A 23,059-nucleotide genomic window follows, 5' to 3' on the forward strand; every position below is an offset into this window, starting at 1 on the left:
GCCAGATTCCGGCTGACGTTTAGAGAAGTACAACAATGATACCAGTTACCTAGGGAGGTTGTGGGCTCTCCCACCCCAGAGGCCTTCAAGAGGCAGCTGGACAAGCATCTGTCAGGTATGCTTTAGGGTGGATTCCTGCAGGGGTTTGGACTCGATGGCCTTAAAGGCCCCTTCCGACTCTACTATTCTATGATTCTATGAAGTCTGAGTACCCTTGGAACACCATCATTGTGGCTTCCTAACTGTCTTCATCTCTCCTCCATCTTTATGGACATGAGCAACGGCAGTGGAAGGAGAGGACTCGGGTGAGGGCCAATGTCATCTGTTCCCCTCCCCCACTCTGGCAGTTTTCCTCTTACAACTGGTCAGACCAATTGACCTTCAAGTCAACTCGCCCGGGACATCTAGCCTAACTATTCTCCCAACCCAGGAGTGTGTCATCTGCACCTCGTGGGCACATCCTGGTTGGATTATACTCACAACCACTGGTGGTGCAACACTTTGGATTCATATTGTCAGGAGTTGAGCTCTACCCAGTAGAACCTGATGGGTCCAACAGTGGGGTGGTGAATCCACTCGGGGTTACTGTCAAAACCAGTCAGAATTCTAAAGGAACTATCCAAGGTACAAAGCTCCTTTAGAGTTCTAACTGGTTCTGACTGAAAACCAAAGCAGATCCACTACCCCACTGACACCAGTGGGTCCACTGTCTTTCTATCTGACTATCAAGACCAAGAGACTCCCATAGTGAGAGGGTAGAGGTTCTTTGGAAATGGTCTACTAAGTCCTATCTCTCATTGGTCACATCAGAAGCTTTCTAACTCGGGCCGAGAACCCTTTTCTTGGTGCCATTGGCTGGGTGGGTGGTGGACATAATTGTGTTGTCTGTACTTAGATGCTTGGGGATGATAGGGGATGTGGGTGCCATACAGAGCAATGGCAGTGGGAGCATGATTGCAAGGTGAGGGGACATTTTAAGGCTATATCATTTTCCACTGAGAAAGGTGAGGAGCAAGGGAAGCCTTTGAGAAGCGCCAATTCAAGGCACTCAAAGAATCATGAGATGGCAAATGCCAGTAAAGATGGCTATCTTATTGTCTTTCCCAAGGACTGGGACTTCAGGGGATTTGGCATAAGGAGGTGTGTTTCTAGGGCCACAGCTAGACCTAAGGTTTATCCCGGGATCATCCTGGGTTCGTCCCTGTCTGAGCACTGGATGCCCTGTGTGGCACTTAGATGAACAGGTTTGACCCCAGGACAATCCTGGGATAAACCTTAGGTCTAGCTACGGCCTAGGTTAGTTGGAGTGGTCTAACAGGTTATGCATGAGTCAAAGAATCTCCCACTTTGGAAACTAATGATCAGTCTTGGCTCTGTCACTTGGCCTCATCTCTGTCATACCTCCGTCGCAAGTGTGGCATGTTGAAAAACAGAAACAATGTTTTTGGCATCAATGGCCCATGGAGTGAAATCTAGCAGCCCACTTTACCAATTCCCTAGAGCCGCTTTCATTCCCAGCTTCATTATTTAAATGTTTAGGCACTGGGGAGGCATTGCTGTGTTTGGAAGAACACTTTGTTTGAAGGGACAACAATGCAACCTATTTCTCTTTGTTGGGAAAGCGGTAAATCGGCAACAGCCCACATACGCACCAAGGTCCCCCATGTGAAGCTCCCACTTGGGTTTTCCATCACCCGTTGGCATTTCCAAAGTGAGGGGTGGTACGGCTTCGTCTTTGTTGTTCTGTTTCCGGCAACCACGGGCTACATTTCGCGAGTTAATGATGCATTTGCCAAGGGAATACAGGTGCAACTCAATTGCGCATGCCGTAATGTTGCGTCTGACCCATTGAGTGTGATTAAATGGGTTTCACTTGGCTACGACGCAGCATTAGAAACACTTTCGTACTTTACAAACCACAACATTCAATTATGGGAACGGAAGCAGGAGATGAATAAACATCATATTTCCGTGCGTTTTGGAGTTTAATTGTATCGAATTATCCAATTGGTTCCTCCAATAAACAAAGCACAGCTGATGGATCAACAGGTTTTTTATTTCTTTTGAGCGTTCCAGTTATTGTTTTAAACCTCTCCATTTATTTAAAACGCTCCAGATTCCAGACGCAATTGCTTCGCTCCCTGTTTATTGCTCTTCTCTTGAAATAGGGAGCTTCAGGCACTTTGACAAATGGAGTAAAAGGTTATCTCATTTGGCTGTCACTCCTGCCACGGTACTCTCCGCAGAAAATTCTTGTTGCAAGCCTTAAAAGCCTGGAATTGGGCTGGGTATTATTTTAATCAGGCAAAGGGAGTTTGAAGAGGTGGCAGGAGAACACAACAGGCAACAGATCTTTGAAATTTGTAAGCACAGAGAAGGAAGAACAAAGAGCTGGCAGGGATTAATCTGCTACAAGCCAGAACTTAGCAAAATGTTGGGCCAAATCTGCACATTCAAGAGAACAAGGTGTTAGAATCCCCGAGGACTAGAGAGGACTGGAGCAGTTCAGAGTCTTGGTGGGCAATAACATTTGTGAAGATTCCTGTATGTGGGGCGGGGGGGGACTCGCCGCAATAAAAAAGCTAGCACTTCAAGGGAAAAGGTTCTCATCCACCTCACAACTTCACTGCCAGTTTGTTTCTACCCTGCTTTTCCCACCGCAAGGAAGCCCAAAGCAGCCAGCTAATGACATCAAACAAAACCAAACTCAACCATTTGCAAAGGTGAACAATGTGAAAAAGTTCTCAGACAAAACCAAATGCACAGTTACAAGATGGGGGAGACTTGGCTCAGCAATACTACAAATGAGAAGGAGCTTGGAATTGTTGTAGATCGCAAGCTCAATATGAGCCAACAGTGCGATGTGGCTGCAAGAAAGGCAAATCCTATTTTGGGCTGCATTAATAGAAGTATAGCTTCCAAATCACACGAGGGACTGGTTCCTCTCTTTTTGGCCCTGGTTAGGCCTCATCTAGAATATTGCGTCCAGTTCTGGGCTCCACAATTCAAGAAGGACGCAGACAACCTGGAGCGAGTTCAGAGGAGGGCAACCAGGATGATCAGGGGTCTGGAAACAAAGCCCTATGAAAAGAGACTGAAAGAACTGGGCATGTTTAGCCTGGAGAAGAGAAGACTGAGGGGAGACATGATAGCACTCTTCAAATACTTAAAAGGTTGTCACACAGAAGAGGGCCAGGATCTCTGCTCGATCCTCCCAGAGTGCAAGACACGGAATAATGGGCTCAAGTTACAGGAAGCCAGATTCCAGCTGGACATCAGGAAAAACTTCCTGACTGTAAGTGTAGTACAACAATGGATCCAATGACCTAGGAAGATGGTGGGCTTTCCCACACTAGAGGCCTTCAGGAGGCAGCTGGACAACCCTCTGTCAGGGATGCTTTAAGGTGGATTCCTGCATTGAGTAGGGGGGGTTGGACTCAATGGCCTTGTAGGCCCCTTCCAACTCTACTATTCTATGATTCTATGAACGCCTCCTTCAAGCACCAGGTGACATACGACTTTAGTGACCAAAGAGGGCAGGAGTTCCTCCGGTGCTCAAACTCTTGAGGGAAAGGAAGGGGGCCCTGAATGAAGTCTACAAATCACAACCCTGACTATCCCCACTGTACTTTAACGCATGGCCCCATAGCCTTATAAATACAGCATCTAAGGGGGCCATCACGAAAGGTGAGGGGGCTCAGGCCCACTTGTAGCCCCAACCAGTAATTCGAGCATTACGCTTCTCCTCACCCAAACAAATTGTAGCCACAGCTCTGGGCATTTTCTGAACCAAGAACGGTAGTTTCCCTCACCCCCTTGAGGATAGGCCTTCTCTCGCCTCGCCCCCTTAGCTGGTAAAAGAAAACCCGGAACAGGAGCCAAGTTTTAAACTGCACCAAACCGCATCCCTCTCGTGGCTTTTCACACGTGGCGGAAGGATGTTTTTATTTTATTTTATTTTTAAAAAAAGAAAACTATATATCTGGCTGCCTATTAATTTAAATCTAGAGCCAGGAAGGAGTCAACGAACTGTAATTTATGAGCTGTCAAGGCCTGAAAAATTCCTTTTGACACTGTATTTTCAGTTATTACATGCTTTCCTGCAGGGCGACAGAGTAATTCTGTAGGGAGCCTTCCCGAGAAGTGCATAAAGGCAGAGGGCAACGAGGGCTTGCTTATTATCTGTTCGCTCCCCTCCCTCCCCCCTCCCAACTCCACCCCCTGCAATGTCTTTCAATCAGGTCTCCATGCACCCCCCCCCTCCAACCCTTAATCCCTTTTCTTCCTAGGCTATGTGAAAATCTGATCTGGGAGCACGTGGGCGGGGGAGACATGTTTGCTCAAGGACCTAAAACTGCAACGTGTCTGTTCCGATTTTGCTCAGGGAGATCTAAAGCGATCAGGTGCTGCTCTCCAAACACAGGAATGGGTGTGCAAGTAGCATATGGGGGATGTAAAAGCACAGTAGCCACGGGATGATTCAGTGCACTCTGAACTCTGATGAATTGTGCTAAGCACGCCAGCACCAGCTCCCTTTCTCTCACCACCACCCCCTCTCTTACTTGTTAGGATAGTTCCGTGTGAATTTGGTTCCCATTTATTTATTTATTTATTTATTTATTTATTTCATTTCATTTCATTTCATTTCATTTCTGTACCACCTAATAGCCGGAGCTCTCTGGGCGGTTCACAAAAATTAAAACCATTCAAAGTATAAAACAACCGTATAAAACCATAATATAAAATACAATATAAAAGCTCAAGGGAGCTCGTTCCACAGCCGGGGTGCCACAGAAGAGAAGGCCCTCCTCCTGGTAGCCACCTGCCTCACTTCCTTTGGCAGGGGCTCGCAGAGAAGGACCCCTGAGGATGACATTAGGGTCTGGGCAGGTACATATGGGAGGAGGCGTTCACAGAATCCTAGAATAGCAGAGTTGGAAGGGGCCGACAAGGCCATCGAGTCCAACCCCTTGCTCAATGCAGGAATCCACACTAAAGCATCCCTTACAGATGGTTGTCCAGCTGCCTCTTGAAGGCCTCTAGTGTGGGAGAGCCCACAACCTCACCAGGCAACTGATTCCATTGTCGTATTCCTCTAACAGTCAGGAAGTTTTTCCTGATGTCCAGCTGGAATCTGCCTTCCTTTAACGTGAGCCCGTTACTCCGTGTCCTGCACTCTGGGAGGATCGAGAAGAGATCCTGGCCCTCCTCTGTGTGACAACCTTTTAAGTCTTTGAAGAGTGCTATCATGTCTCCCCTCAATCTTCTCTTCTCCAGGCTAAACATGCCCAGTTCTTTCGGTCTCTCTTCATAGGGCTTTGTTTCCAGACCCCTGATCATTCTGGTTGCCATTCTTTCAGATAGCCTGGCCCCAAGCCATTTAGGCTTTAAATTTTAATACCAGCACTTTGAATCGGGCCTGGACCTGGACTGGCAGCCAATGAAGCTGGAAAAGGACTGGTGTGATGTGGGCTCGTCAGCCAGTCCCTGTTAGTAAACAGGCTGCCCTGTTTTGTACCAGTTGAAGTTTCCGGACCGTTTTCAAAGGCAGCCCCACGTATAAAGCATTGCAGTAATCCAAACGAGAGGTTGTGAGAGCATGGATAACTGTAGCTAGGCTATCTCCATCCAGATTAGGGCGTAGTTGGTATATCAACCTAAGCTGATAAAAGGTGCTCTTTGCCACTGAGTTCACCTGTGCCTCAAGTGACAGTTCTGGATCCAAGAGCACCCCCAAACTACGGACCCGATCCTTTAGGGAGAGTGCAACCTCGTCCAGGACAGGGCAGACATCACCTCGCCGGATGGTGAGGTGTGTCAGGCATGTCATTAGAATTAGGGGAGGCAAAAAAATTAGGAGGAAATGGAGGGGTGGGAATACAAACACCCCCATCTTGGAAATCCTTGAGCTGTTAAGAGATGAGCCAAATTGAGGTTATGTTACAGATGTATGAGAAATTGGTTTCAGTTCATTGTTCCAGACCAAACATTTATTTGTTTATTTTTGTATTTATTTCCTACCTTTTCTTCCTCCAAGGAACCCAAGGCAATGTACATAATCCTCCTCCTTTCCATTTTTATCCTCACAACAACCCTGTGAGGTGGGTTGGGCTGAGAGTCTGTGACTGGCCTGAAATCACCCAGTGGTTTTCCATGGTCGAGTGGGGACTAGAACCCAGATCTCCTGACTCCCAGTCCAACACTTCAGCCAGTACACCACCCTCAATCAATAAAGCACACTTAGGCCTTAGCTAGACCTAAGGTTTATCCCGGGATCGTCCCGGGGTCATCCCTGTTCATGTAAATGACACACAGGGGATCCCAGGAGCAGGCAGGGACGATCTCAGGATATACTTTAGGTCTAGCTAAGGCCTTAATGAGGTTTCATTGTTCAAACAAATTCAAAGTTTTTCTTGGAAGTTATTTTTATTGGATTGATTGAAAATATTTGAAGACTTGACTCAGGCTCAGACACAATCTGCGGTCAAAGTCCAAACTTTTCCAAGCTTTGCGCTGCAATTTGCAGTCTTTAAAAAATGCGCTCGACAGCGTGCATACATTTGAATAATGTGCATGGAAAAATTCGTAAATGCCTATTAATCAATGGGAGAAGAATGCTTGAATTTTGAAAATCCGCGCAATTGATGCGTACCATTGGGAAAGCGGTCAGGAAAATATGCATGGATTTTCATGCAAAAGAAAGAAAAACCAAAGCTCGCAATCAGATACAGATTGAAGTCTGAACGAGATTCGAGATGGAGTTCGGAGAACTTTGATTACCTCGAATTTTGCTGATTCGCACATCCCTAGGTTTAGTTGGCTCAGAGTGGCTCAGCAACAGGCGTCCGCCATCCTTTCTTGTAGCTCCTTTCTCGCCCCCCTCCTCACACACACCCCATGGCACCAAACTTAGTACATTGCAAGTAAGGATGAACAATGGATGAGCTCAGGAGAAATCTCCAAACTCGGAGAGACACTTAGAACACCCCTTCCCCCTCAGAAAGCTTGGACAGGCAGATGGATCCATTTCTGTTTCTCTCTGGCCTTAGCTAGACCTAAGGTTTATCCCAGGATTGTCCCGGGGTCATCCCTGTTCATGTAAATGACACACAGGATATCCTGGGAGCAGGCAGGGACAACCCCGGGATAAAACTTAGGTCTAGGCGAAGGCCTCCGTTTCTCATTTTTCCCAGTCTTAAATTCAGTTCACCTTGAACGCTGAGAATTTCTCCAATCTTGAAACCAGTTCATTTCCAATCTTGAGATATTTTTTTTAAAAGTCCACATCAAAATTCTCAGGCATTTTTATGCCCATTTCTCCTAACACATGCATTTTCTATGTAGTTTTGCCTAATCAATGCAATTTTTTTGCCAATAATTTTCCGAACATAATGGATTTTAAACATGATTTCCACTAATATACACGTCATGGTATGCAATTTTCTTTAACTGGAAAACTCCATTGCAATATTCACAGAAAGGCACATTTCAAACAATTACTGTGTTTCAGTTCGCGTAGTTATTCAAAAATGCACAATTAGGTAAGTTTGCATGAAAATGCAAACTAAACACATTTCTTGCTCAACCCCAGCTCAGCCAGACAAGCCCAATAGGAATCAAGGTAAGGGAACCTTGCCTGTCTCAACCTATAAGTCAGAATTTGAAAGGGCATTATGTATGAATGACGAACATGTTATTGCTAAAATTTATAAAAATTTATTGAGGTTTGAGATGGAGGAAGAACAAGTGAAAGAATGTTTGATAAAATGGGGCCAGACAATGGAACAATGGGAAAATATGTAGATAAGTGGGCTAAAAATTACGTTAAGTACCAATCTTAAAGAATTTTTTTACAAAATGATGTATAGGTGGCATATGCCACCAGCAAAATTGGCTAAAATGTATAAAGAGGCATCAGGATTGTGCTGGAAATGCGAAGAGCAGGAAGGAACATTCTACCATGCATGGTGGAAACCTTCTGGATTCAAATCCATTCTGTAATCCAAAAAATCCAAAAAAAATTAATATCCAACTGAAACTGGAATACTTTCTTTTGGGATTTATGGATGAGCAGATAAAAAGAATCATGGGACTATATTCTTATATATGATGACAGCTGCAAGATTGCTATATGTACAAAGATGGAAAGGCAAAATAGCCCCCACAATAGAGGAATGGCTACTGAAGATGTTTGAGCTAGCGGAGATGGTGAAACTCACGGCAATAATGAGAGAAAAATTGACTGTAAGATTTATAACAGAATGGGAGCCTTTTGTAAATTGTATGAAGGGACAATATAAAGATGACTTGTATATCTGTGGATTCAACCAATAATGTAGGAAATGTTAAGAGAGAAATTAGTTAGAGATTTGGATTTGACAATGATAGAGTAAGGAAAAAATAAAAACATTGTTACATATTTTTGCTGGGGAGAATATTGGGAGAATATTTTATTTTTGTTTTTGTTTGTTTGTTTTTGTTTTGTTCTTTGCTCTGTAGTGTCCTTTATTTATTGGTTTTTGGAAATAATAAAAAAGATTAAACTCTATAAGCCTGGGTCATGGTGGGAGCTATAGACCTTGTTTTCTGTCTAAACATGCATAGGATTGTACCTTAAAAGGTTAAAATGCCTGTCCTAAAGCTAGGTTACTGGTAGAAAGAACTTCAAGGTACAATGTACAGGTACTCTTTGTATTTCAGTCTAGGGTGACCATATGGAATAGAGGACAGGGGTCCTGTATCTTTAACTTTTGTATTGAAAAGGGAATTTCAGCATTTGCATGCATGCAGCACCTGGTGAAATTCCCTCTTCATTACAACAGTTAAAGTTGCAGTAGCCCTGCCTTCTTTTGTATCTGGTTGAGAGGGCAGGGTTCCTGCAGTTTGACCTGTTGTGATGAAGGGGGAATATCTGCTGCATGCATACAAATGACACCTATTGTAATTCCCTTTTCTATGCAGCTGTTAAAGATACAGGAGCCCTGCCTTCCTTTCCATATGGTCACCCTAATTTTGGGCCCACCCCTTTTGCCCTCAGCCCCACTCCCTTAGCCTTTGACCCCATCCATTATAGGAAGGCTCTCCCTATGTGTTTCTCTAGGGTGACCATATGAAAAGGAGGACAGGGCTCCTGTACCTTTAACAGTTGCATAGAAAAGGGAATTTCAGCAGGTGTCATTTCTATATATGGAGAACCTGGTGAAATTTCCTCTTCATCACAACAGTTAAAGCTGCAGGTGCCCTGCCCTCTTTTAAATCTGGTCACACTATAGCTCCTGCAGCTTTAACTGTTGTGATGAAGAGGAAATTTCACCAGGTTCTCCATATATAGAAATGACACCTGCTGAAATTCCCTTTTCTATGAAACTGTTAAAGATGCAGGAGCCCTGTTCCATATGGTCACCCTAGTTTCTCCAAAACTGGATTCAGCCTCAGGCTAAAAGTGATTCCTAAACCAAATGAACCTTGATGGGCCAAAACTCTGACTCAGTATAAGGACTTTCCTCTGTTCCTAATGCATCACTCTTCCCTGAACCACAGCTCTTCTCCAGGGTGGATTCCATCCAGATTCCAGCCCCCTGAGCCATCATGGGTTTTACTGTGTGCGGCTGGGGAAATTGTAGCTCATTCCCTGAGATAGTTAATTTCAGCTGCTGCTACCTCAGGCCTGAACTCACAATGTTTCAGCTGCCTGGAAAAAATCTGTGAGTTTACCCCAAGTCCAAGGTGCTTCTGTTCTCCTGGGGAGAGACGGAAGAGGGTAACGCACCAGTCTTTTCCTGAAAACAAATATCAGTTCTCCCTTTATTTCCAGTGCTTTATTCCACACACACACGCCCCACTTCTCCTATATGCACAATTGCTCTGTAATTTGGGTAGCTCTTTTTTTCCCGTTTCCACCCTCCCTCTCACTCCTTCATTTGATTTCTCACTTACAGCCCATAAACCTGTTTACCTTTCAACAGCCACTTTGAACGTAGTCAGTGAATTGCAGCTGAGATGTGGATTATTCCTCTCAAACCAGAGTGTGAACTAGCACACCCTCTCACCCTCCCTGAACGCCCCAAGCTGGGATTGTGGTACTTTGTATCTCTTCAAATTTAAGCCAAGGAAAATCTTCTGTATCTGTTTCCCTTTTTCGTAAATAGCACAGTGATTCTGGATGTGCAGCAGCAGCGGCCACATTAGAATTTGTATTAATGAGCGGGTGCTGCAACAAAAAGGGGCAGCATGGTCTAGATTCAGGATCTAGCCAGCCACGTCCTCTCTGAAGATACTCCAATCCATTCCTCTTTTCATTTTTTCAAATTCTCCGGTCACTGAGTTTTCACGCTGAGCTGTTTTGGGGTGGGATTTCCCCCTGGGTGTTCCCCCCCCCTCTAAAACGATGTTGGACTTCTGCCAAACTTGGGGTTCCCTAAAGTAGGCAGATAGCTCCCCTCTAGTTTCTCAGGGGCTGTGCTGTGGCTGCAGTCCTGTTTGCACACACCAGCTAAATTTGCTTAGGGTGACCATATGGAAAGGAGGATGGGGCTCCTCTATCTTTAACAGTTGTATTGAAAAGGGAATTTCAGCAGGTGCCATTTGTTTATATGGAGAACCTGGTGAAATCCCCTCTTCATCACCACAGTTAAAGCTGCAGGAGCTATACTAGAGTGACCAGATTTAAAAGAGGGCAGGGCACCTGCAGCTTTAACTGTTGTGATGAAGAGGGAATTTCCCTAGATTCCCCATAACAACGCACAAACTATAATTTTTGTGAACCGCCCAGAGAGCTTCGGCTATTGGGCGGTATAAAAATGTAATAAATAAATAAATAAATAGACTGTGCTGTGGAAGCAATTGCCTAGCTAGACCAGGCCTACATCCCAGGATCATCCCTGTGCATCCCAACACACAGGGGATCCCGGGAGCAAGCAGGGATGACCCCTCCATTTGCCTGGGGTAACCCTTAGGTCTAGCTAAGGCCAATGCCATGAACATGACTTCACATTTCAGCCCGTCCCCCTCCCTCTCTTGTTCAAACTTGTTACAATAGGAGCACTCTCTCCATCTCTCTTCATGAATGACCCCACCTTTCCACTGAATTGTCAGGTCAGCCCACTCCATCTGCGCTCAATCCAATGAGAAAGAATATCCAGAATCTTGAGGTCTAGTAGAGTATTGCTTGTTTTCATTTGAACGGTCTTTTTTCTTGACTTGGAACAACATGACCACCAGCTCTCTGTACCACGCCATTTCCCCCGCTGCTGGCTCTCATGCTGTCTACAGGACAAAGCCACTTTTATTAACCCATGTTCAGTCCCCGTTGGTAATGCAGCCAAAATTCCAAATTAGGAGGCTATAAATAAGAATAAATAAATCCTGATTTAATGAAGCTTGGACTTTGTTGCTTCAGTGGCTTTAAAAAAAAAAAAGAAAGAAAAAAGAACCTCTAGGAATTGCAAGAAGATCACCCTGACTAGGAATGATGGGAATTGTAGTGGAAGGCAGAAGGTTTGGGCAGCTGTTTTAGAAGGCAGCCTTGTTTTCCTCTATTAGTTGGTTTAGCAAGAACACCCGTCGATGCAGCGGTAAAAGAACTTTTTTCTAGCAGAAGCGAGTGAGGAAAGCTTATACCGTGTATTAAATTCCCAGCTTGCCTTATCCCTCCGGCTCAGAGCATGAAACAACTATTTTAAAATACACCAATATAAAACTCACTTAAAATGCATGAAAATATACAGCTAAAATCCCCCACAAAACACACGCACAAAGAGGATCAGTGGGGAAGGAGAGAAGAGAAACGGCTGCATTTCTTCTTCGTTTCTGCTTTATTGTTTATTAGGGCATTTGTTCTACATGGATCCACCTGTTTCATTGCTTCGTTTGCATGGTTGTTAGCTGCCTTTGAGATCCCCGTCGGACAGGAAAATAGGGTATAAATGTTTTAAATAAACTAAAGAAACAATGGATGGATGGATGGATGGATGGATGGATGGATGGATTGGAAGCTTTCACACGAGTATGCCAGTTAGAGATGCAAATAAAACATGGGATGAAGGGGTGGGTCTGGTCTGAAGATGTGTGAAGCAGCAGTCCTGAAGCTAAACAGGCCTGGGTCTGGTCCGTGTCTGGATGGGTGAACATCTGGGAACCCTACATCAGCCGCCTGGTGTTCCATGATGGAAGAAAGATGGGAAACGAATGTAATCAATTAATCACTCAGTGGTAACAGGCAGAATATCCCATCTTCAAACAGTATCAGGTGTGTGAAACATTTCGCCAGCTGAGAACTGGAGAGAAGAAACAATACTGGGTTTGATAGACCAATGGTCTAACTTGGTAGAAGGTAGGGTGACCATATGGAACGGAGGACAGGGCTGCCGTATCTTTAACTATTGTATTGAAAAGGAAATTTTAGTAGGTGTCATTTGCATGCATGCAGCACCTGGTGATATCCCCTCTTCATCACAACAGTTAAAGTTGCAGGAGCCCTGCCTTCTTTTGGATCTGGTCAAGAGGCAGGGCTCCTGCAGCTTTAACTGTTGTGATGAAGAGGGAATTCCACCAGGTGCTGCATGCATACAAATGCCACCTGCTGGACTTCCCTTTTCTATACAGCTGTTAAAGATACAGGAGCCCAGTCCTCCTTTCCGTAGGGTCACTCTAGTAGAAGGTAGTTTCACTCATGCACAACTTTAGACTAAACAAACACTTCTATGAAGGAAAAGATTCTTAAAGGCAACAACTCTTTCTTCTCTCTCTGGGCATGACTAGACAAGGGGGTTGGAGGGCGACAACCTTGCGATTTTATGATCGCAAGATCATTGCCCTCATCTACACGTGGCATGTGACATCGTGGCCGCCATTTTGGATTATTTTTTTTAAAGGAAAGGGAGCAGACAAGCACCTAAATGTTTTTTTTAAAAAAAAAAACTTGCCTTGCACCCACTCCACCCCGGTTCCCAGCTCCTCGCCTTTACTCCCGAGGAGCCGAGACATACCAGCAATGGTGGGCCGCACATTCCACAGTCTCAGGATCCCGAGATCATGAAATAATTGGGGGAAATGGGTAGGATGATATCCTCCTTGCCCCCGGGATCCCCTGTGCGTCATGTGAACACACAGGGATGATCCCGGGGCAATCCCCGGGATAAGCAAGCCCTCTTCCAGCCATGTCTTCAGTCTCTCTCTCTCTCTCATTTTCTCCGTTGTCTGTAAATGAGAAGCAAATTGGGCAAGCTTGCAGAAGCAAGAGGAGAAGAAAAGGGCTCAGGGTTTTTCTTTTTAGGAGATCTTTGATAGTATTCTGTATAATTCAAAACTGAGGGGGTGCTTTTTCTGCTGCTTCTGCCTCTGCAGCTTCTTTCTCTCTTTTTAAGAAAAAAGGAATTAGCAAAAGAATTGGTTAAAAAAAAAGGAAAGGAAAGAAATGTGGAGGGAAGCGTGTGGATGAATTTTAATGCAATCAGAAAGCTGTAATAATGGTAATAAAGGAATACATTCAGACGTCAAGAGAGGGAGAAGGGTGCCGGAATTTAAATCAGGCCTGTTCGCATCGCTCTCGCCCTCCTTTCTTCAAATGAAGGAAATGGAATTTTTAAGCACAGCGAAAGAGGGATTAACAATTGGCAGGTTTTTCGGCCTTTTGTCTTTTGGCGAATCCCATTTAATCACCGCCTTTAATATTAAGGAGGCAGTGGGTAAGCGGCGTTCTCTCCGGCTTGGGGGGAAAAGAGATGATATACAGAGGGGAAGCGAAATAACACGGAGATGGCGGCAACTTTCGGGAAGCGTTTCAATTACCTATAGCAAGGTCTTTAAAAACCGAAGTTTAATTTGATCTGAGATGGCGTCACAAGTGCCGACGTGAGAAAAAAGAAAGGAAAAAGTTTTTTCCCCCTTTTCTTCATTCTCTTTTCCTTTTAATCTCTCTTGCGTCTGCGTGCCGTTTCAGCTGTCTCAAGAGATCCGCAGCTGGAATGGTGCAGTGTATTAATGTCACAGCCTTTTTAGGTTTCTGGAGGTGGGTTTATTTTTTTTTCCGCCAAGCCCCTGCAGGTCACCCGTTGAAATGAGTTTAGGCGCTGGAACTTATTTCTCTGACACGCCAGCCTTCACACCACTGACCCCGCAGAGGATGACAAGAGGCTTTGAAGATTTGCTCGGAATGGGTGTGAAAATTCCACTGTTCTCGGGCTGAGCCGGTATCAAGGATTACATCAATACTTTGGGCCTTGCTAGATGGAGGTTTAGCCCGGTGCTCGCTCCAGGCTTGCCCCTGTACGTCCAGATGACGCACAGGGGATCCCGGGATCAGGCAGGGGTGAAACCTCCCTGGGCCCGGGTAATTTAGCCCGGTTTTTCCTGCGGTCCCGGCCTTAGGTCAGGCTGAGGCCGGAACTGCGGGCGTGTGGACGGTTCCGCCGCTTTTCCTGGCTACCACACTTACATGCGAGTAGCCGGGAAAAGTGGTAGACAGGCCACAGCGCTCCCGCCCCCCCCTCCCCTGATTCCCCCCACCTCCCCTGGCCTCCGATCCCCCCTCCCCCCCATGTCCCCACCTGCTGTATGCCGCCACCGTCGATGACCCAAGCCGCTCTGTGCCGCTGCCGCTGATGTCCGAAGTCACTCTGTGCCGCCACCAATGACGCCGATGTCCCCAGCCGGCGTTTCCTGCTTTCGTCATGTCCTCTGGCCTGCAGGCATTACAGGCCGGGGGACAGAAAGCAGGAAACGCCGGCTGGGGACATCGGCGTCACCATGTACATTGATGGTGCTATATAAATAAATAATAATAATAATAATAATAATAATAATAATGGTGGCGGTGGTAGCACAGAGCAGCTTGGGACATCGGCGGGGGCAGCGGCATACAGCAGGTGGGGACATGGGGGGAGGGGGGATCAGAGGCCAGGGGAGGTGGGGGGGCTTTTAAAATATATATATACTTACCTGGCCATTGGTGTGCTCCTGCGCACGTGGCCGCTTTAAGGGGGAAAATGGCAGACGCGACGGGGCTTCCCTCGGCCCCGTCACGCCTCAGGTGTAGATGGGGCCGACAGGCTGCACTACTTCTGGTACGGCCTGGCCCCTCCTCACCGCCGGATTCGGCGGTAGGTCTTGCAAGGCCCTATGTGTGTGAATGAGTGTGCATGTGTGAAAGAGAGCATGCGTGTAATTCAACATGGGGTATCGGGTGCTGAACTCCGCTTACTTGTGCTTCACTCTGAGGAAGAGGTAGATTCCAGTACCTCAGCCAATTCAACAATTTCACTCTTTGAACACGCATGACAGGAGGAATGAAGCAACCCATAATGAGTTGAATCAAGAAGTGATTCTCAGCAGCCTTCCACAAATGTTCATCCCCACGTTGAGATGACTGCAGCCTTCTTCAGGCCTTTGTCTAAACGTCTTCTTTGCCTCACGGCATCTGCAGAGTGACGCTGCGTCAGTTATATGACGCAGCCACTGACTTTCAGCCCCTGCGGGCTTTTCCCTAAATCTGCGCCATAAAAAAGTCTGGGACTTACCCCAACTTTTCCCTTGGAAGCAAGGTCACCACGGCCCTTCTTCCATATGACCTCCCTCCGGGGTCATTCCAGGGGTGTTCCTGGGCGGTTGGCAACCAGTGATTGTTTGCCGGAAGCCAGGGAGAGGCTGGGGAGAGGGCTCCAGTACTCAGATGACTGCCAGGAAACCCTGCACTACCTCCTGGCATGGGGCTTTCTCTCCCCCACCCTGCAGCACTGCTATCACAGGATTTGAGGGGGAAGTGGCACCATTTTCACGTGCATTTCAGTGAACCCAAGTTTTTTTTGGGGGGGTTGCTGTTGTTTCATTGAAATTGTGTCCATTGGACTAATCTCATCTGTGTGAATGGTTCAACACATATCCAGACTATGGTCGTTGCTAGATGAGGTCTTAGCCCGGTGTGAGGCCCGGTCTCCCACCTGTGCATCCAGATGATGCACAGGGGATCCCGGGGTCAGGCCGGGCTAAGTCCTCCCTTAACCTGGGATAACCGGATGTGTTTATGGACCAGCTTTTCTACAGCCCCGGCCTGAGGCCGGGGCTGCGGAAAGTCTAGCAGGGTCCGTGGCTTTTCCTGGCTGCTCGCTTACTCGCGAGTAGCCGGGAGAAGCCATGGACTGGGCACAGCGCTCATAGGAGCGCTGTGCCCATCGGGTCAGGGGGAATCACAGGGGTGATGGGGGCCAGGGGAAAGACCGGACCCGGCAGGAGAGAGGGGGGAGAAGAACAGGGACAGGCATCGGGGACGGGGGGGAAGAAGGACGGGGACAGGGCCTGGCGAGCGGCGACAGGCATCGGGGACGGGGGGGAAGAAGGACGGGGACAGGGCCTGGCGACGGGCATCGGGGACGGGGGGGAAGAAGGAGGTGGACAGGGCCTGGCGAGCGGCGACGGGCATCGGGGACGGGGGGAAGAAGGACGGGGAAAGGGCCTGGTGAGCAGCGACGGGCATCGGGGACGGGGGACAGGGCATGGCAAGCAGCGATGGGCATCGGGGACGGGCCTGGCGGATGGGGAGGGGAGAAGGCATGGCGAGCGGGGATGGGGGATGGGCAGGGGGAGCGGGGAACACTTTATTTTTTAAAAAAAATACTTTTTTCAGCTGTGCACTCCTGCGCACATGGCCTTTTAAGTGAAGAAAAACCGGAGCACGCGATGTGGCTTTCCCTTGCCCCATCACATGTTGATGTCTGGAAAAGGGTGACAGCGCGCGCTAGCTGTAGCGTGCCGTCGCCCCTACTCTTGACCGGATTATCTCGTAGGTCTAGCAAGGCCCTATGCCTAGGAAAGTCTTGAAGATGCTTCCAAATTTATATGAATTGACTCATTCTCAATCTGTCAGCATACATCACCACCATAGCCTGCCAAACAGTTTTGAGAACGGGCCCTCTTTTGGAGCTGAACCATCCGCTTGACCGGAATACCTGATTGTGGGCAAATCACCCAAGCAGAAACTGCATTCCCTTCAAGTTCTTGCACTGAACTTATTGTCAATGCGAGTATCTCAAATTAAGGATAACCTAAGGAGACTGAGAAATTCCTCCTGTAAATCACTCACTTTGAACTAGTTTCACATCACTCTGCTGGGAACTGTGATGGCTATAAAGAAACCTGTGATTTAAGGAGAAAGGGTGGAAATACATTTCTTTGCCAACCTCGGGCTGCATCGATCCTGCTGTTGAGTTAGTCACAATGTCTGGAATATGCCACAGGGCAGAGGGCAAGAGGTCAGCAGAATGGATTGTGAGGCTCTTCTTCTCTGGGGGAGAGAGAGAGAGAGAGAAAGTCAGAGACAGGCTGTTGGCTGCTGTGGTGTAGCGCCAGCCAAATAACATTTCCTCGGGTTGGATTTTTCTCACACTTGAGACCTGACTCATCACCATATCTGGGGTCAGGGAGGATTTTTTCCCTCAGCTCAGACAGATTGAGTAGTGACATCGAGGCTTACTATTTTTTTTAAAAAAAATTGCTATCTCTTCTAGCGTGTGCTAGAAATAGGGACCAAAAAAATGGAAATGTAGGACAGACGGTATTGTAACTTTTCTCGGGCAGGGATGTGGGTTCCACTGACTTCAAGAAAGATTACAAACTAAGATGAATATAATAATAATAATAATAATAATAATAATAATAATAATAATAATATAGAAAGAGAATCCAGTGCCATATACAAAAGACCATTTGCACTTCTGTGTGAATAAATCTGGAATAACTATCCCTCGCTCGTTGTGGTTTCATTTTTTTCCCTGCCTCCCTTCCCCAACATGTTCATAGAATCAAAGAATCATAGAATAGCAGAGTTGGAAGGGGCCTACAAGGCCATCGAGTCCAACCCCCTGCTCAATGCAGGAATCCACCCTAAAGCATCCCTGACAGAGGGTTGTCCAGCTGCCTCTTGAAGGCCTCTAGTGTGGGAGAGCCCACAACCTCCCTAGGTAACTGATTCCATTGTCGTACTGCTCTAACAGTCAGGAAGTTTTTCCTGATGTCCAGCTGGAATCTGGCTTCCTGTAACTTGAGCCCGTTATTCCGTGTCCTGCACTCTGGGAGGATTGAGAAGAGATCCTGGCCCTCCTCTGTGTGACAACCTTTGAAGTATTTGAAGAGTGCTACCATGTCTCTCCTCAGCCTTCTCTTCTCCAGGCTAAACATGCCCAGTTCTTTCAGTCTCTCTTCATAGGGCTTTGTTTCCAGACCCCTGATCACAAAGCCCTATGAAGAGAATAATGTTACTTCATTATTCCGGAGGGAATCTATCTTTCTCATAATTCCACTGGTAACTTTTGTACACGTACGTACATCTTGGAAAAAGCTTCCATCCATTTATATGATAATGCCATGCAGGCCAGCCCGGTTCTGCTGCCAGTCGCTTCTCTCAACCTTATTGTCACCGGTCCAGCAGAGTAGCCAGACGCCTTCATCTCCTTTGCCCTCCTGCCTTGTTAATTGGTGATTCTCACCTCTTGGCCCGGCTGCGCCTTTTCCCTTCATTGCGCGCCGTCTCGTCCTCCCAGCCCGTCTGACGCCTCTGCCTCACAACTTCTCATCAAAACAGAACATTTAAATACAAATAGAACAAGGAATAATTTAACCCCTGTTTGCACCAGAGAAGGTGCCGGGACTTCCTATAAACACCAGGAGCTAGGTTTAAAAACGCTGCATATTTAATCTGACAAGTTCATGATGCGAGCGGCTGGCAGTCAGCATTACTGAATGGCAGGTCTCTGCAATGCGGGAGCGTTCAAGGGAGTAGACCTGAAGCAACACTGGAGATGAGGCCCTTGAACAGTCCAAAAGAGGAAGGAGGTCAAAAAAGAGGAGCTTCTGGGAGTTTGGCACAAGGCAGAACTAGGGACTGAGAACCAAGGTCTTTGGATAAGGCCCCCACCCCACCCCACGGCTTAAAGAGTGTGATTTTGCTGGAAAATGGAGCTCTAATGTTCCTTCAGCAGGTTTGGTGGTCACCTCTGAAGCTCTGCATGGCACATTTCAGGCAAGAAAAGTGAGGAAACCTGACACAGAATGTTTCCTAGTGCTAAAATGGCACCGTTGACTGTGATGTGACTTTCATCAGGCCAAGTGTGTGATGACGAGTAAGCAACAAGACAGCCAAAAAGGACACACAACTGATATAGCAAAATCATCTGACTCTAACATTTGTGAAAGGGTCATACTGTAAATACACTTTATAACAATCCTATGTAACTTACAAGGAATAAAATCTAGAATGCCTGAGGACTAATAGAGGCCAGCAAGAGATCCAACGATGTAAATATGCAAGAGATCGCAAGCTGAATATGAGCCAACAGTGGGATATGGCTGCAAGAAAGGCAAATGCTATTTTGGGCTGCATTAATAGAAGTATAGCTTCCAAATCATGTGAGGTCCTGGTTCCTCTCTATTCGGCCCTGGTTAGGCCTCATCTAAAGTATTGCGTCCAGTTCTGGGCTCCACAATTCAAGAAGGACGCAGACAAGCTGGAGCGTGTTCAGAGGAGGGCAACCAGGATGATCAGGGGAGTCTGGAAACAAAGCCCTATGAAGAGAGACTGAAAGAACTGGGCATGTTTATCCTGGAGAAGAGAAGATTGAGCAGAGACATGATAGCACTCTTCAAATACTTAAAAGGTCGTCACACAGAGGACGGCCAGGATCTCTTCTCGATCCTCCCAGAGTGCAGGACACGGAATAACGGGCTCCAGTTAAAGGAAGCCAGATTCCAGCTGGACATCAGGAAAAACTTCCTGACTGTTAGAGCAGTACAACAACGGAATCAGTTACATAGGGAGGTTGTGGGCTTTCCCACACTAGAGGCCTTCCCACACTACAAGGCCATCGAGTCCAACCCCCTGCTCAATGCAGGAATCCCTGACAGATGGTTGTGCAGCTGCCTCTTGAAGGCCTCTAGTGTGGGAGAGCTCACAACCTCCCTAGGTCACTGGTTCCATTGTCGTACTGCTGTAACAGTCAGGAACCAGGACCTCACGTGATTTGGAAGCCATACTTCTATTAATGCAGCCCAAAATAGCATTTGCCTTTCTTGCAGCCATATCACACTGTTGGCTCGCATTAATTCCAACACAAAGTCTCCCTTCCTCTGCCCCAGACTTTCAGGTAGGTCTAGCTAAGGCCTGTGACTATTTCCCCCCAGTTTCTGCTCCAGTGACTACATTTCCTAGGCTGGAGCTCAGTTGTGAACCATGAGCTCTATGCGAATGCTCAGTTTGCATGAAGTCCATACCCCACTTTTTTTTCCGGGTCAGGAAGGACCTTGCTTGTTTGGCCCCTTAATAATCTTGTATTGTAGTGGAGCACCTCCATCATACTAGATATTATCTGTGTGATGGAGAAGAGAGTCTCATGCCATTCCACACAGCACGTAGTGATGGCCACCAATTTGGACCACTATGTGCCACCTCCAATATCCGTGGCAATACGCCATTGTACACCAGCTGGGAAATGTGAGCAAGAGGGTGCTGTTATACTCATGTCCTGCTGGTGGGTTTCCCGTGGGCAACGGCCACTGTGAGAACAGAGTGCTGGACTAGATGGACCCTGGGTCTGATCCAGCATGGCTCTTCTTATGTCCCTTCATCATATAAATCATATAAATTGTACTTTGACCTCAGGGTGCATATTAATCTGGGCTTGGCCTTCCAAGTCAAGTCAGGATTCTATGCCCTCTGAACAAAAGCTACATCACTAAGGTTCTGTACAGCTGTCCAGAAGGCTTGGAATCACTGGTGCAGTTAGGTAAATCCGACTCTGGACTTAACAATCCTAGAGAAGGCCCATCTGTATATCATAGAATCTCAATGTAGGAATGCTCAATGCAGGAATCCACCCTAAAGCATCCCTGACAGATGGTTGTCCAGCTGCCTCTTGAAGGCCTCTCGTGTGGGAGAGCCCACCACCTCCCTAGGTCATTGACTAGATAGACCAATGTTCTGACTCATAGTATCATAGAAAAGTAGAGTTGGAAAGGATCTACAAGGTCATCAAGTCCAACCCCCCGCTCAATGCAGGAATCCACCCTAAAGCATCCCTGACAGATGGTTGTCCAGCTGCCTCTTGAAGGCCTCTCGTGTGGGAGAGCCCACCACCTCCCTAGGTCATTGACTAGATAGACCAATGTTCTGACTCATAGTATCATAGAAAAGTAGAGTTGGAAAGGATCTACAAGGTCATCAAGTCCAACCCCCCGCTCAATGCAGGAATCCACCCTAAAGCATCCCTGACAGATGGTTGTCCAGCTGCCTCTTGAAGGCCTCTAGTGTGGGAGAGCCCACCACCTTCCTAGGTAACTGATTCCATTGTCCTACTGCTCTAAAATATGATCATGTGTATTAATTCACTTCCTTCAAAATGTGGCATATCAGCCCTGCAGTGTTTGGGGTGGTGGTGGTCCATTCATTCTGTTTTGTGGGAGCCTAGACTTGTGCCCAAAGTTCTGCCCTGATAGCGCCATTTCTTAGAAATTATACAAACATAATTTTGTGGACACACACATGCACACCCCACCATATGCACACTTTAGCCTGCAGGTTGAGAATTGTTTGCCTGCCTTCTCTCACAAAACGTGGGTTTAGCATCAAGAAGCATCTCCTAGAGGGTTAACATGTACACATTTCTTCATTTTTTATTTTTTTTTTGGGGGGGGGAAGAAAGCAAGCCTGGAGAATTTGTTTATTTATTGACAAGTATTTATTCAAATTGGTTACATCTGTTCTGTAAATGTCTCCAGGGGGGTGGGGAAAATCACTGCTCATGAAGATTTACATAGTATTTAATGAACTATAAATTAAGCATTTATGCATCATGTAGAATGAGCTCTCTTACATGAAGTATGGAAGGGTAGTTTTTTATTAAAAAAAAATCAGTGAGATTGGAACTAGTTTAGACTGTATAAAACAGGGAGAGATTATGTCTTTGTACTCAGGGGCTCCGTGTATCTGATCTGTCCTTCAGACACCACTTTGCCATGCACCCTACCCCTTGGGTACTAGTCAGACACGGTAATAAAGCTGGTGCCACATGGCAGTAAGAGCTTCTCAGTGATGGAGCACATGAGTTGGGCATGGCCAAGTCATTAAACGCAAACCTCAAACACCGACATCGCATTATCATGAGGAACATCGCTGCGGATGTCTCTGTGCTACAGAGTTTAACCCGTTCAACATCCAGGGAATCCTAGGAAATGGAAGCCCGTGGGGGAGGTTAGGTTCAGGGTCCTTGAACAGAGAACCCTCTGCACTTCATTAGCCTAGCGTTCCTTTGAGGGGAACCATGGACGTGTGAGTGGCATATTTATGAGCTTTGTGGCCTAGATCTGCCTGGACTCGCAACTGTTGAAATTAATTTTCCATACAAGTGGAATTATGGGCAAAAGTTTTGCCGCACACCTTGATTGAAAATACGTTTGGTCCATTCAGAGAAGGCAAATAAAATTGCATCGCCATGGACCATCCCATGATTTAATGGATTCATTCAGCTGCCATTTGGTCATTACCTGTCTTTGGGCATGTTGCCACCACCCCTCAAGAAAATAATAACCATCTGCCCTTGATTGATGTCTCTGTACCTAGTTTTGTCTGCTTTCCCATTCCTTCCGAAAGATGGTAAGCATCTCTTTATTTTGTTCCAGAAGACAGAAAACTCTTTGTGGGCATGCTCAACAAACAACAGTCAGAAGATGACGTGCGCAGGCTATTTGAAGCGTTTGGGAACATTGAGGAGTGCACGATCCTTCGGGGACCAGATGGCAACAGCAAAGGTAAGCACGGCGTTGGGATCATTTCGCCCAAACCGCACTACTTGAAATGCCTTCCTCTTGGGTGGAAGGCCCTTGAAAGTGAGCCCCTTGTCTTATCTGGGAGATGGACGCCCTCAGTTCACACGGGGGAGGAATGTGGACGTTGTGATTCACAAGCGACACATCATCCAGTGCTGCACTTAGGTGAGGCACCAAGGAAGCAAGAGCTCAGGGAGTGGTCTAGAAAAGAAGATCCGAGGCACGCTGAAATATGGGGTGCCGTTTCCATTCC

At 46.7% G+C, this 23,059-nt stretch overlaps 1 protein-coding gene across 9 annotated transcripts in view; it reads left to right on the forward strand.

The window, feature by feature from the left end:
* Positions 1-23,059, forward strand: part of CELF4 (CUGBP Elav-like family member 4) — a 992,627-nt gene that overhangs the window by 863,185 nt on the left and 106,383 nt on the right. For 5 of the 9 annotated variants that reach the window (XM_063128326.1, XM_063128330.1, XM_063128323.1 and 2 more), the window contains exon 4: positions 22,660-22,788. In XM_063128326.1, the coding sequence (XP_062984396.1) occupies positions 22,660-22,788 (129 nt within the window). The remainder of the gene's footprint in view (positions 1-22,659; positions 22,789-23,059) is intronic. The other 4 variants (XM_063128327.1, XM_063128332.1, XM_063128325.1 and 1 more) reach the window with 1 other exon arrangement.

This window comes from Elgaria multicarinata, chromosome 6 (genome assembly GCF_023053635.1).
Source record: "Elgaria multicarinata webbii isolate HBS135686 ecotype San Diego chromosome 6, rElgMul1.1.pri, whole genome shotgun sequence".
NCBI lineage: Eukaryota > Metazoa > Chordata > Lepidosauria > Squamata > Anguidae > Elgaria > Elgaria multicarinata.